Below are 13,937 nucleotides of genomic sequence, written 5' to 3'. Positions count from 1 at the left end.
AGTACACTCACCCACTACAGAAATTTTACTGAGCGCAAATAAAATGCAGGTGTGTCTTGAAACCCTGTTATAAATTGTGTACATTTAGTTTTTATGCATCTAATTATGTGTTTTAACCGGATGTGTAATAAATTATTATGTTTATTTTTAAAACGTTAATATACATCGGTACTGACGGCTGGTTTTCGAGAGAAAGACCCCAGAGGCAAACCACCAGCTTTTACACAGTGTTACTCATAGCTATATAAACTAGGTAATTTGGGGGTTTATGACAGGCATTTTTTTTATAAAGAATCATTAAGCTTAAATAACGTGTACATTCTTCTGACATTGTAAGGCCGGTCACAGTCCATGTTCTTTCACTGTGTGTTAATCTCACTTTAAATAATTGTTAACACCGGTCAACCTGACGGCACATCTGGGATTAGATGACAGAGCCCATTTATAACAGAATTAATGAAGTTCTGTAAGGCTTGTAGTCAACTATATCGCAACATATTCAGAATGGATGTTGTCTACAGCTACTGTCTCTGTTTGCTTGCGTTCCTGGCACCAGCAACAGTGTCCAATGCCCAGCAATTCCCGCAGTTTGTAACTCAACTCGATAAAGGTCAACGGCTTAACGGGAACACCATACCAACTTTCCAAGATATAAACTTGTTCATGGACTCCACCTTTTCGGTGGGCAACTCTTACGTAGCACTCGACTCCAATGCCACTGCAACCAAGCAGATGTTCAACGCGTTCAACGAGAATTCCATGTTACCGCCTCGGTTAGATTGTTACAAGCCGACAGATTGCGCTGATATCCAACTGTGCGGGGCTGTACGAAATGGAATCTACCGGATCTACCCGTTCGGGGTCGGTCATGGCTTTTTGGTCCTGTGTGACCTAGAACATATGGGGGGAGGTTGGACGTTAATTCAAAGGCGTCTGGATGGTTCGGTGGACTTCAACAGAGGATGGGATGACTACATGGCGGGCTTCGGGAACTTGCTAAGTGAATTCTGGATGGGACTACATAGAGTGAACCAGCTGACGTCCCAGTGCCAGACGGAACTCGTTGTGCGCATATCCGACTACACGGGGGAGTCCGCCTGGGCCATGTATGAGCAGTTTTACGTATCCGACGAAGAGAGCAAGTGCCGACTGTTTGTGAGGGGTTATTCGGGGTCTGCGGGCGATAGCATGCAGCTTCATAGCGGCATGATGTTCTCCACCCCGGATAGCGATAACGACATTGCCCCTGAGCGCCATTGTGCTCAAAACTATGGCGCCGGTTGGTGGTTTGGTAGGTGTGCTAACGTCAATCTGAACGGTGTGTACAGCGCCAGGGTTGACGTCGATCCTCACAATCTGCGTAACGTCATGTGGTATACATGGAAAAACAGAACCCCTTTACAATGGGTGCACATGAAGATCCGCCCTTCCAAATTTAAGCCTCCCGAGAAACGTTAAAGACCATGCACTAATGTAAGTTGTATAAATATGACATGGTTCTTGCCACTGAACGCATGGTCATTGCCACTGAACGCATGGTCATTGCCACAGTGTGGCATGATGTCATGATTAGAATTGTAAGGAAAAGACCATGACAGTTAATGCACGCGTATAAATTGTAAATTTCTCTTCTTAATGCTTATTTTCTTTTGCTCACAAATGCACTTCGTCCTGTGTCCAGAAATGGCATGATTTGATTTATTAAACTGTGGTTTGTGAGGGAAAAGGTTGACGAATAATGGTTGCTCTTCTTGCAATGCCTGATTTTTATTTTTTGTAAATATTTGAAGTAATTTTAAACCAGCGACGTCCTATAAATTTGCAATTAATGTCTCTGTGAATGTTCTTATTGGTTCTGCCTAAGCCGTGGTCCAAGGGTGTGCGTTCATAAGCAATTATAAGGTTACAAGGTTAATTGACAAGATGCTGGATTTCACCGCTTCTGCGTTGCCACTGGCCAACCATCACACTGTCGTCACCGTTCTAGTTTTAATCTTCATGCCGAGGTCTTTTATATTTTATGACATCTTGTACTTAAAATATGTTATCATTAACGACTGTCTGGCTAAATGTTATACCTAACACATGCCTCAGAATGACTTCATCAAACTCATGTCAGTAACATCAAAGATTCTCTTACATCGATTGTGTATAACTGTATGTTATTACAACGTACCTAAGACCAAAAAAAAAAAAAGAAATTCCATGCAAAAATTTCAAACTTAATTAATCTCGTCGAAAAAACTCATTATCTTTCCTTTTGCATTTCCTCTTTAACAAGTTTTATTGCAAAGAAATTGTCGAATATAGATTAGCATAAGTACGCTGAAATTTTAAACGTTTAAAGCGAAAAGAGTTAAAATAAATAAAATAAAGTCTTGTTTATTTTTTTTGCGCCGCCTGTTCCATTCTAATCTGGGGAAATTACTCGCCTGAAGTATGTAGTTCGAACCCCATCTGCGGAGTTCATTTTTCATTTTTGCTTTTGTGCTGACGATATTGAAATATTTATTTATTTATTTGATTGGTGTTTTTCGGCGTATTGATATTGAAATAGCATGCTGACCACCACGTATTGCCACTTATGGCACCAGAACAGTTACACTAGACGCAGAGGGACTAAAAAATCCCTGACGCTGGGAGAAAAGCCTCATTGTGTGTATTCCAGCGTTTGGTAGATGACCATCTTAACCACACAACCATAGTTCTGCAAACTCTCTAAAGTCAGCCGTAAGTTTTTCCTCTTTAATGAGTATGAATATGATACCGTATTGGAGTGAAATGTAGGCGCAGGCCGCTTCGTATGTATATTGTAAGTGAGTGAGTGAGTGCTTGGGGTTTAACGTCATACTCAACAATTTTTCAGTCATATGACGACGAAGGTATCCTTAGGGTGTATGTAATGTGCCTCCTTGTTGCAAGACGGATTTCCCGTGAGAATTTCAGATTCATCTAGAGCTGCTTCACTTAGACGACTTACCGAAGGTAAGTAAGGTGCCCGCCCAAGCCATTATACTGATACGGGTCAACCAGTCGTTGCACTCTCCCTTTCATGCTGAACGCCAAGCGAGGAAGTTACAACTTCCTCTTTTAAGGTCTTAGGTAAACTCGACCCAGGATTAATCCTGGATCTACAGCTCCCGAGGCGGACGCGCTGCCAACTGTGCTATCCAGGCCGGTGTAACTTGGATCCCTGATGTTTTTTGATTTTGATAGTTCAAAATTAATGCAGTCGTAGAGCCCTAAATATTTATTTATTTATTTGATTGATGTTTAACGCCGTAGTCAAGAATATTTCACTTATACGACAGCGGCCAGCATTGTAGTGTGAGGTAACTGATCAGAGCACGGTGAAACTCACGACCATCCGTAAAAAGTTTGAGACACCCCAAATACTTTCCCATAAATAATTTGTTGACTTTTAAACTGCGGGAGAGGTCCTCTGTCTCCTAGATGTTAGTGTGCTAGTGCTGCACAATGACCCTGGAGTCTCTCAACACTGCTGTCGCTGTGAGTTCAGCTCATACTGGCTTCCTCTCCGATCGTACATGGTAAGATATGCCAGCAACCTGCGCATGGTTCTGGGTTCTGCCAGGTTTCATTCCACCATGATGCTGGCTGCTGTCGCATGACCGAAATATTTTTGAGTACGGCGTTAGGCTCCAATCAAATAAATATTAACTGTGGCCTGACAGTAAGATGGCATATGGGCCTACCGTATATTTTGATGAGCTGCATTTGAGGAGCGAGTTGGCATGTCAGTGCGATTAATGTTCTTACCCCGCCCCAGGCGACTGATGACTGACGACAGTGACGGAGAATCTTTATAGGACTTAACTGGAGGTTAGTCAGACACCTCCAGCTAACATAACTGGCGAAATTCAGCAATGATCAATGTTCCGGAAATATTGACAGCCTTGATACTGTGAAACACGGTATATCGTGTGCTGTGGATAGGTGACGCGCCCTTTCTTGTCATCGGCATTGCTTCGCTGTGAGGCGGCATCATTTCTCTCAGGACTGACGTGACAAGGAGATCAGGCAAATTCATAAGTCATAAGTGAGGTCGTCCATGGAATAAAATTAAATAGCACTTCGCACGTTTGACCTTTGATATTTCACTTTTAGCTTTTGACCAGTCAGAATATATAAATTTACAATCCGAATATTTAGCTCTTAACATCCAGATGACGAGTATATTGACTATATTGAATCCAGTCATTAGAATGATTGTACAGAAAGATCCATGTGATGACTAAATGCAAGTGATCATCTATCCCACATCAGGCTAATTTTCATGGTATGTGGCCCTGCAGCACTCCCCGAGATGTGGTTGGTCTGTTTTTCGTTCTTTCTCATTCTGTTCAATCAGATAAAGAACCCCAGTTCTCGCCTCTGACATACCATATTTTGTATATCATTCTGTATCTTTCCCGTGAGAATTTCAGATTAAAAATTGATTAATTGAGTTACCAAGCTCATCAGGAAAAAATGCCGGCGGCAGTTTAATTCTGTTTTCACCCCTGTCCTGAATAACTTATATGAAGTTATATTATTTGTTGTCTTTGTCAGTAATATTTAATAAACCCATATACTTGGGTACTTCTATCTCTCATTAAATTTGCTATCGTTAATTCTTCCAGTATTTAAAAAGAGACATAAGCATTAGGTGTAAAACTACAGACCAGTGTTCGCTCTGCCTTTGTTTCCCTCCTTTGTCTTTGTTTCTAAGGTTTTTGAAAAATATGTATATGCCGAATTGTTTTCTCATGTTATTACATATGAATTACATATTTGATAAGCAGCATAGTCTTGTACCTAATCGCCCCACAGCAACTAATCTGATTTGGGTACATAGATATCCTTAGTAACAGCATTGATAGGCGGTCGCAAATTTAAAAAGTTTAACTTTTCTGGGGATTTTGGTAAAATCAACCACAATCTGTTGTTACATAAGCTTAAATGATTTGATATTTCTGTTGTTGTAGTTGTTTGTTATTTCACCAATATAATATACAAAAAAGAGATTCATATAAACATACAGAAACATACTGGAATAAAGCTCCATGGAGCTTGCTCTATTCCATTAACATACTATTTGTATATAATATATACACGCATGTGAACTATGGTCATTATAAACGTCGTGATTATCTGCTCCTGTGAAAAAAAGGAAATACATAAATAATATATACAGCTGCTTATAGTAACGACTATCCAGTATATTACTGTGTGTTAGACTAAACGGAGAATAAGTGCTGCAGCATAGTTTAGATTTTAGTTTAGATTTGAATAAGGAAATTGACTGAATATTGCGTAAGTATGAAGGGAGTTTGTTCCATTCCCGAGGGCCAGCTACTTAAAGTGAACGATAGGACAGATTACTTTTAAAGGGGGTTCGATGTAGATCTAATGGCCGACGTGTTGTACCAACGTTAATGTTTTTATTAAAAATCAAAGTTTTTTATGTAATTATTAAAGATAGGTGCTAATTCTTCGGTATGATAAAAAAATCTATGCAATATTAGTAGAAAAAATGTTCAATTCAGATAACGGCAGAATTTCATGAGTACAAAAAAGTGGCTTTTGTTCTAGGGACATAGACATAGTCGCGATTCGAATAGCGCGTTTTTGCAATATTTGCAGAGGTTGCAAATGAGACTTATACGTATTTGCCCACAAAATATTCCCGTATGCAAAATAAGGGTAGATCAAAGCATAATAAAGGATAAAAAGTCGAGTTCTTAATGTTGTTTAATATACCTAGATTCCTCGAAACCTTTTTACGAATACAATCTATGTGTGACGTCCAATTTAGCTTTTCGTTAAACATAAAACCAAGAAATTTGAACTCCCTGACTCGATTAACCTCTGTCCCAGAAACAGTCAAGGGAACAGTAATTTGTGGTCTATGTCTACCCGCGGGCGAGATTAACATATACTTGCTTTGTTAACATTTAGTGAAAGGCGGTTTGCACAGAACCAAATGTTCAGTTTTCCTAGCTCGTAAGATGAAGTCGCGATAGCCTCATAGACATTTTCACAGTAGTAAGTTGTGCAAGTATCGTCTGCAAAGAGTATGATTTTTATGACGTCTGTTACTTTAAATATGTCATTTATATATAACAGGAATAGGATTGGTCCCAGAATCGACCCTTGAGGCACGCCACATGTAACGTCTGTGGATTCAGGCAATACACTGCTGAAGGATGTACATTATGTACGTTTTAACAGGTAGCTACCCAGCCAGTCATTTGACAGGTCCCGGAAGCCATAGTGATCTAGTTTTGAAAAAAGAATGTTATGACTGACAGTGTCAAAAGCCTTTGATAAGTCAAGGAAGGTTAGCACAGTATAATGCTTGTTCTCCCTAGCGGTTATAAGTTTGTCATATAATGAGCAGGCGGCGTGGAATGGTTCCTTTTGAATCCATAGTGGTTAATATCGATTATGACTTGAGATAATCAATGGTAGAATTGGTAGCGAGTTTTTTTTAATATTTTGCTTAGACCTGGAAGAATAGATAATGGTCTGTAGTTGTCTAATAGGTCATGTCTACCAGCTTTCTAAACCGGGAACACTTTTGCTCTTTTTAGAATATTGGGGACGACGCCTGATGAGAACGACAGATTAATAATGTGGGCTGGAAGAGTCGATATAAAGTCAAAAACAAGTTTCACAATAGACATATGGTTACCATCTAGCCCAGTATCAGCATTAGATTTCAAAGATGTTAGGGCATTAAAGATGTCTGTTGGGGAAATGTATGGAGAGGAAAAATTACTGTCACTAGGATTTGCAAGATAATCTGAAAAGATTTTCTCCACTGAAGGTATATTAGACTCAAGATTTAAGGCAAAGAGCTAAAATATTCGTTGAAACCCTTTGCTATCTCACTTTTATCTCTTGACTTGCGCCCATCAGTTCCAAAACACGAGGATAAGTGATCCTTGTTTTTCTTGTTCATCAATTAGTTTAATGTTTTCCACATGTCCTTGATGTCATTATTATACTTATTTTCAAAATATTTTTTCTTGCCACGCGAAGAGTGGAATTAAGCCGATCTCTGTACATTCTATATTGTTTTCTCGTTCGATCAGTTTTATTTATTAGCTGCTGACGGTAAATTCTGTTTTTCTCATTGAGTGATATCAGGTTGTTTACCCACGGTTTGATTATTTTTTGTTTATTTACGCTGATCATGGGTAATGGGAAACATTTATTATACAGTGAACTAAACTTTTCAAAGAATACATCCATTGTTATGTTTACATCAGCAGTTTCTTGATAAACAAAATCCCAGTTTACATTTTGAATTCGCTGGGAAAATGTGTCTTTGTTAGCAATGGAGAATTTGCGAAAGATTGTTTCATGTAGGCTTGATTTTTGTTTATATTTGACTTTTAGAATATGGAATATGGGGAAATGATCTGTGATGTCAGGACAATGCCAGAAAGAAAGTGAAAGAGAGTGAAAATTAGTAAAAATATTGTCGATTAAAGTGACAGAGTGGGATTGGACCCTTGTCGGCTTGGTTACAACTGCCTCTTAGGTGTGACTCGACCCAGGATTGATCCTGGATCTACTGTTCCCGAAGCGGACGCTCTGCTAACTGTGCTATCCTGGCCGTTGTGCAATTGTTCAAAATTAATGCAGTCGTAGGGGCCTAAATATTTATTTATTTATTTGATTGGTGTTTTACGCCATACTCAAGAATATTTCACTTATACGACGGCGGACGGCATTATGGTTGGAGGAAAACCGGACTGAGCCCGGGGGAAGCCTTGGTTATTTGAGGAAAGAAAGTGTGTGACGTCATGATTTCTAGGAAATTTTTAGATTGTTGATGGTAATAAGTTTTAGGAAGATTTATGTTAAAGTCGCCCATGATTACGCATTTTTTCTTTTCTCTTTGGCAGATTTGTAGGGTTGATAATAGATTAAATTCAGATTAATTAAATTCAGCTATATCCTTACCTGGAGGGCGATATACGATTCCAATGAGGTAGACCTTTCCAGAAAGTCCAATTTCCACAAAAAGAGTCTCACAGCTTCCATCATCTTTTAAAAAACATAGGTTTTCCCTTACCGTGCATGACTCTTTGGTGTATGTAAAGCTAATCCACCGCCCCTCCTTTCTGAGCCCATCAAAGAAAAGCATTTATAGCCGGGCAATTCGAAAAGAGTTGATGTAGATGGGGATAATACTGGCAATAATAATGTGCTATCTGCTCAGTGGGCCGATCCCCCAAGCACACCAGGTTAGGATATAAAGAAAATATTTTTTCTTGACATTGGAAAGAAAAGTGTGACTTGCAGCTCTTATATATGACATTTGTACACGTGGTTCTAGATAATTGTTTTAATAACCCTAATGTACTCGGTCACAAAAGTTATTGTGCATTGAATTTTAAAAACGTTTGAACGAATGAGATTATACAAGTACATCCTTCATTAATATTCGTGACAGGTGACCTCGGAATATGCATTCATAGACTAAATTACGCGTTACATCAAACACACGGACCACGTGACACTTTGCCAAATGGAGAGTATTTAACAATGCTCTGATTTGCCAGTTTTGTGTGTCACCATTGAATAGCCATACTTAAGCCGATGAACCCATTCACGTTCACCCATTCAGTCTTAAAGGCATTACGACGTCATGCCAATACTGACGTTAAACGAACGTAATAAAGCGGTTGGTATCCGCGCTCCAGTGTTTACGGGTAACGATGCCTGCGCATGATGGGAGGATTCCTTTGACACATCTCAGAGACAGACGTCGAACAGCCGTTGAAACGGCCCGAATCATTCCACACCATAACATCGTCGCATAAAGCCACAAACCGTAAGAAATCGTCTGCGGAAGATTGGGTTGCACACACGTCGTCCTGCAATACGTCGGCCGCTGACGCCACAACATCGTCAAGCAAGGTTACAGCAGTGCAGACAGCACGTCAGACTCACAGCCCTGCACACTCGTGGCGAAATGTACTGTTTGGCGGATGAATCACATTTCCACCTTCCCATTCAGGCGTGTTGACGAGAGAAACGGTTTTGGCGGCGGGTCAGTAATGGTGTGGGGGAATCTCACATTTCGCCACCGTACTCTTCTTGTTATGGACGGCAACTTAAAAGCTGCAGGTTACCGAGACAAGATCCTTTAATCTGACTAAAGACGCACAGCATAGAGTAAAACCAGAGCAGCGACAACAGTGTGATAGCTGGTAAATGTTCACACGTAACCAGTGAAAATATGGCCTCTTGACAACTTCAGCCCGTTGTCGTCCCTTTCCTGCTTCGTCACGGCCCCTGGATCAGATTTCAGCAGGAAATGCCTTCCCCATAAGGCCCGAGTGACAAGAGCATTTATGGATGCAATCAACTTTCATGCGGACCCTTGGCCTGCAAAATTCAGAAAATGATTTGGCGCTTATTGAGCACGTTTAGTAAGAAGTGGATCGACGTTTGAGACGCCAGCCTCAAAACGTTGACGCAATGACTAGAGTCCTAACCAAGGGTTCCACAAGCATTCCTTGCTCGTCTGGTGACTTCAGCAGGACGGAGATGCACAGAAAAAATCGACACGTGTGATGGATACACCTATTACTGAGCTTGCCAACCTTCATTTTGACCCTTCCTCCGTCAATGACCGTGAAAATGCATGAGTGACGTGACTTGAATAACCACATTTTCTCTGCTCATTGGCAATAAGCTGTTCTTCAACCATAAATAGAAAAAAGACAGTATGTATTCTAAAATGGAAAAAGTATATACACGGACCCGCATCAACACGAATTCATGAAAATATCCTAACAGTTTAAGAATAACAACGCAAATCTCCATGGTTAGGGATTAAGAAAGCTTCAAAGATGTTGTTACCGGCACGGATAGCACAGTTGATACAGCGTCAGCTTCGGGAGCGGTAGATCCAGTATCAATCCTGGGTCGAGTCACACCTAAGACTTTAAAAGAGGAAGTTGTAACTTCCTCGCTTGGCGTTCAGCATGAAGGGGATAGTGCAACGACTGGTTGACCCGCATCAGTATAATGGCTTACTTACCTTCGGTAAGTCGTCTCAGTGAAGCAGCACCAGATAAAAGAGCTGTGGAAATCCGTTTTGCTACAAGGAGGCACATTACATATACCCTAAGGATTCCTTCGTCGTCATATGACTGAAAAATTGTTGAGTGCGACGTTAAACCCCAAGCACTCACTCATTCAAAGATGTTTTCAGGTTTGTCATCAAATCGCAACAGTGTATAGGACTCATAATCACGTCCCCCCACCCCTGAAAAGTACGAAACATGCAGTGTAATTACTTGTGGGTGCAGAAATGGGTATGAAGGAAACTTCAATGCATTCAAAGGCTATCTGCATAATTGCTGTAATAGCGGTTGACACCTGAGGAACGGGAGGGCGGCATTGCATTGATTGAAATTGGCATACAAGGGCCTAACAGCAAGGTTTGGATTTCATCACAGTGCTATCAGAAGACTGAACCAGCGATTTCAGCAGATGAGACGCACGATAAACTGGCAACAACCAGGGCAACCACGCAAGGGAAGAGTTAAAGTTGTACTTGGATTGTATTTTTAACATTACTAGATTTGGGTGGTTTTTATTGTTTTATTATTAAATGTCTCGTGATTTACATTTCTCGAATCTTTCACTGGGTTTACTTGTTGGCCTTTCAAGAAATAAATCCATAAATTGGCCTTAATTCCAATATTACTTTGTCAAACATAAGTAGATTTTATTTGACTTTCTATGTTTACGTAGATCAAATATTAATTACGGCGTAAAACTTCAATCAGATAAATAAATCAAATATTACTTTACATTCTGGAAGAAGCCAAGAAAGAGACTCTGGACAAGAGGCTGGATCTATCTCATCTAAACCTTGATCTTAGTTTCCAGAACATGATCCCGTGCACGAAAGCCCGAACTATATCATGTTATGGAATTTACCTATATATAACAGATCGAAAACACACTCTTACACAGGGTTTGATGAATAAGCTTTAAGTTTGCAGCTTACTGAGACTGAGCTGTATGATTATCGTTAGCAATATAAACTCTCTAATAGTTATGCAGATTCTAAACGCTAACAAATTCCAAAGCTGAACCTCAAACCTTGGTGAAAGACAGGATCCGATACAGTTTGTCTTGAAGAACCGAAAACGGCATATCGATTCCACACCTTTGACAAAACTGTTTATCAGTAGCACCAACGAATATTAATGAATGGTTGTAGAAGGTGGAAAGAACGTTTATTGTGTAGGAATCAGTCTTAAATTCTCACTAACAAGGTATGTATGAATACCCAGAACGGTCCAGTGGTGGAGGTCGGGCTGTATAGGCCTACATCCAGATAATATTATGGCAATAAGGCAACAGTAAATTGCAACAAGTTCTCTGCTGAATGAATGAATGATTATGGCTTAACGCCATATCGGCAATATTTCAGTCATATCGTGGCGATGTTCTCTGCTGAAAGGTTTTGACCTGAGTCCCTTGATGTTAATTTTGTTAATGAAACTGGTCTTTGGAAAGGAATTTTTCTTTTAATAATGTTTTATCGACTGACGACTTGAACTGTGATTTGGACACTTCGTTCACTGTTATTTATTTATTTATTTCATTGGTGTTTTACGTCGTCCTCAGGAATATTCCACTTATACGACGGCCGCCAGCATTATGGTGGGAGGAAACCGGGCAGAGCCCGGGAGAAACCCACTTCGTTCACTGCAGACTGATAACGAAGACTTGCGGCCACTGGTCACAAGAGCTGCTTCAAATATTCGTATCAACCAATAATTAGTAACTTCAAATGGCAGGAGTGGAAGCCCCTTCAGGCATACAGTGTGTTCCGACTGTGCACGAAAGCCGTCATCATTGAAAGGGCTAGCCAAAATTTTATCTATGTTGAAGAAATAGGCCAATGGTGGAAAATGCAATACAAATATGATCATATAAAAATATGAAATAAAGAAATGGATGAAAGAAAAGACCACACGGTGGAAATTGCAATTGAGATATGATCATATAAAATTTGATTTATTTATTTATTTGATTGGTGTTTTACGCAGTACTCAAGAATATTTCACTTATACGACGGCGGCCAGCATTTTGGTAGGAGGAACGGGAAAGAGCCCGGGGGAAACTCACGACCACCCGCAGGTTTCTGCAAGATCTTCCCAATTATGGGCGGAGAGGAATATAAAATTTGAAATAAAGAAATGGACCAAAGAAAAGACCCAACGGTGGAAAATGAAACTGAAATATGATCACATAAAAATTTTAAAAGGGGTATCTTTATATTTTTTAAATATTTACAACCCCTCCAAATTAATGTTTAAGCACCTTGCAAATCTGGCAGCAAATGACTGTATAACATAAAGAAACTTGGCTGGCGTTAATAATTACGACCAACAGGAACGAAAGACGTTCAGTTTATAATCTCTCGGATGTGTAAATACCAGATGCGGAAATAATTACGGCTTGTCCTTTAATTATACGTGGATTAGAGATGTGTCAAGACTAGACTACAGATCTTAAAATCATTTGCTTCAGGATTGAGATAAATGAAGCCAAGAAGTAAAGGTGTGTCTGTAATGAGCGAATCGTTGACAAGACTGTAGCAATTACGGAACGTTTACCTGACTCTCCAAATCATTACGTACACAACATGCTCCTCTTGTTACAAATTACTATGAGAGATTCTGAGTAAATATAAGGAAGGCGTTAAGCAACATTACCTACGTACAGCGGGATTCATGATAGATCAGTCATCTAACGTGCAAATCGTAGAAGTGTGAAGGACGCCACACATTGACTGCAGCAACCATCGGGGAAAGCATAAAGATCTAGGTGTGAAAACGCCAAACATTGACTTCAACAACTATCGAGGAAATCGTGAAGACCTGAGTTGTGAAGTGGCCCAACATTGAATTCAACAACCATCGAGGAAATCATAAAAGACATAGGTGTGAAGATGTCAAACACTAACTTTAACAACTGTTAAGGAAAGCATAAAGAGCTAGGTGTGAAGACGCCGAACACTGACTTCACAACTATCGAGGAAAGCATACAGACCTATGTGTGAAGACGCCAAACACTGACTTTAATAACCATCGAGGAAAGCATAAAGACCTAGGTGTGAAGAGGCCATCCACTGATTTCACCACCCTCGAGGAAAGCATAAAAGTTCATCTGAACATATCACAATGGTGAGTTTATAAGGATATGAATTATTACAAAATAACAGTAGAAATGCTTCCTCAAAGTAGGGCTCCAGCTCATGCTGGCTTCCTCTCCGACCGTAAGTGGGAAGGTTTACCAACAACCTGCGGATGGTCGTGGGTTTCCCCCGGGCTCTGCCCGGTTTCCCCCACCATAATGCTGGCCACTGTCGCATAAATGAAATATTCTTGAGTATGACATAAAACATCACTCAAAAAATAAATAAATAAATCAAATAAATCAAAGTAGGCTCAAAACTTAGTGGATTCTTTTAAATCTAATGGAATGTTTGTTAATCAGACCAAAGTATTCACAACGTGTGTATAGATAGGCGAAAAACAATATGGAAAGTCCCAAAAGGGGGCCATAAACAATCAAAGCAAATTTGTTGTTTTCAGCACTCAATTGTGGATGTTTCTCAAAGCCTGGTGAATATGCGTTGTGTGTTTACTGTCGAAAATTTCCGTCTTTTGTGAAACAAATTAGGCCTTCGGCAATTACTCACAGGGATTCTGAGTTAAGTATTATCTTAAGAATTCTTAATCGCACTAATTTTCCTGAACATTTGTACAAAATTTGAAATAACAAAGAAATTCTTAATTAGGAGTTAAACTCTATTGTTGAAGGCCCGTATCACATTCTTAGACCAAATGAAATGGAATAAAAAAATAGTTTTACAAAATTAGTAA

At 39.8% G+C, this 13,937-nt stretch overlaps 1 protein-coding gene across 1 annotated transcript; it reads left to right on the top strand.

Moving 5' to 3' along the window:
* Positions 1 to 504: 504 nt before the first annotated feature.
* LOC135475701 (fibroleukin-like) lies at positions 505 to 1,458 on the top strand. Its single transcript, XM_064755632.1, has one exon. It carries the CDS (start codon positions 505 to 507, stop codon positions 1,456 to 1,458), a length of 954 nt encoding a protein of 317 aa, XP_064611702.1.
* The last annotated feature ends 12,479 nt before the right edge of the window (positions 1,459 to 13,937 follow it).

Source organism: Liolophura sinensis, chromosome 9 (assembly GCF_032854445.1).
Source record: "Liolophura sinensis isolate JHLJ2023 chromosome 9, CUHK_Ljap_v2, whole genome shotgun sequence".
Taxonomy (NCBI): Eukaryota; Metazoa; Mollusca; class Polyplacophora; order Chitonida; family Chitonidae; genus Liolophura; species Liolophura sinensis.
Note: the sequence above shows the minus strand (reverse complement) of the source record. Positions and strands in the feature narration are given on the sequence as shown.

Bases quoted from the DNA above. Each gene is read 5' to 3' on its own strand.
- LOC135475701 (XM_064755632.1), top strand. From the start codon at position 505: ATGGATGTTGTCTACAGCTACTGTCTCTGTTTGCTTGCGTTCCTGGCA.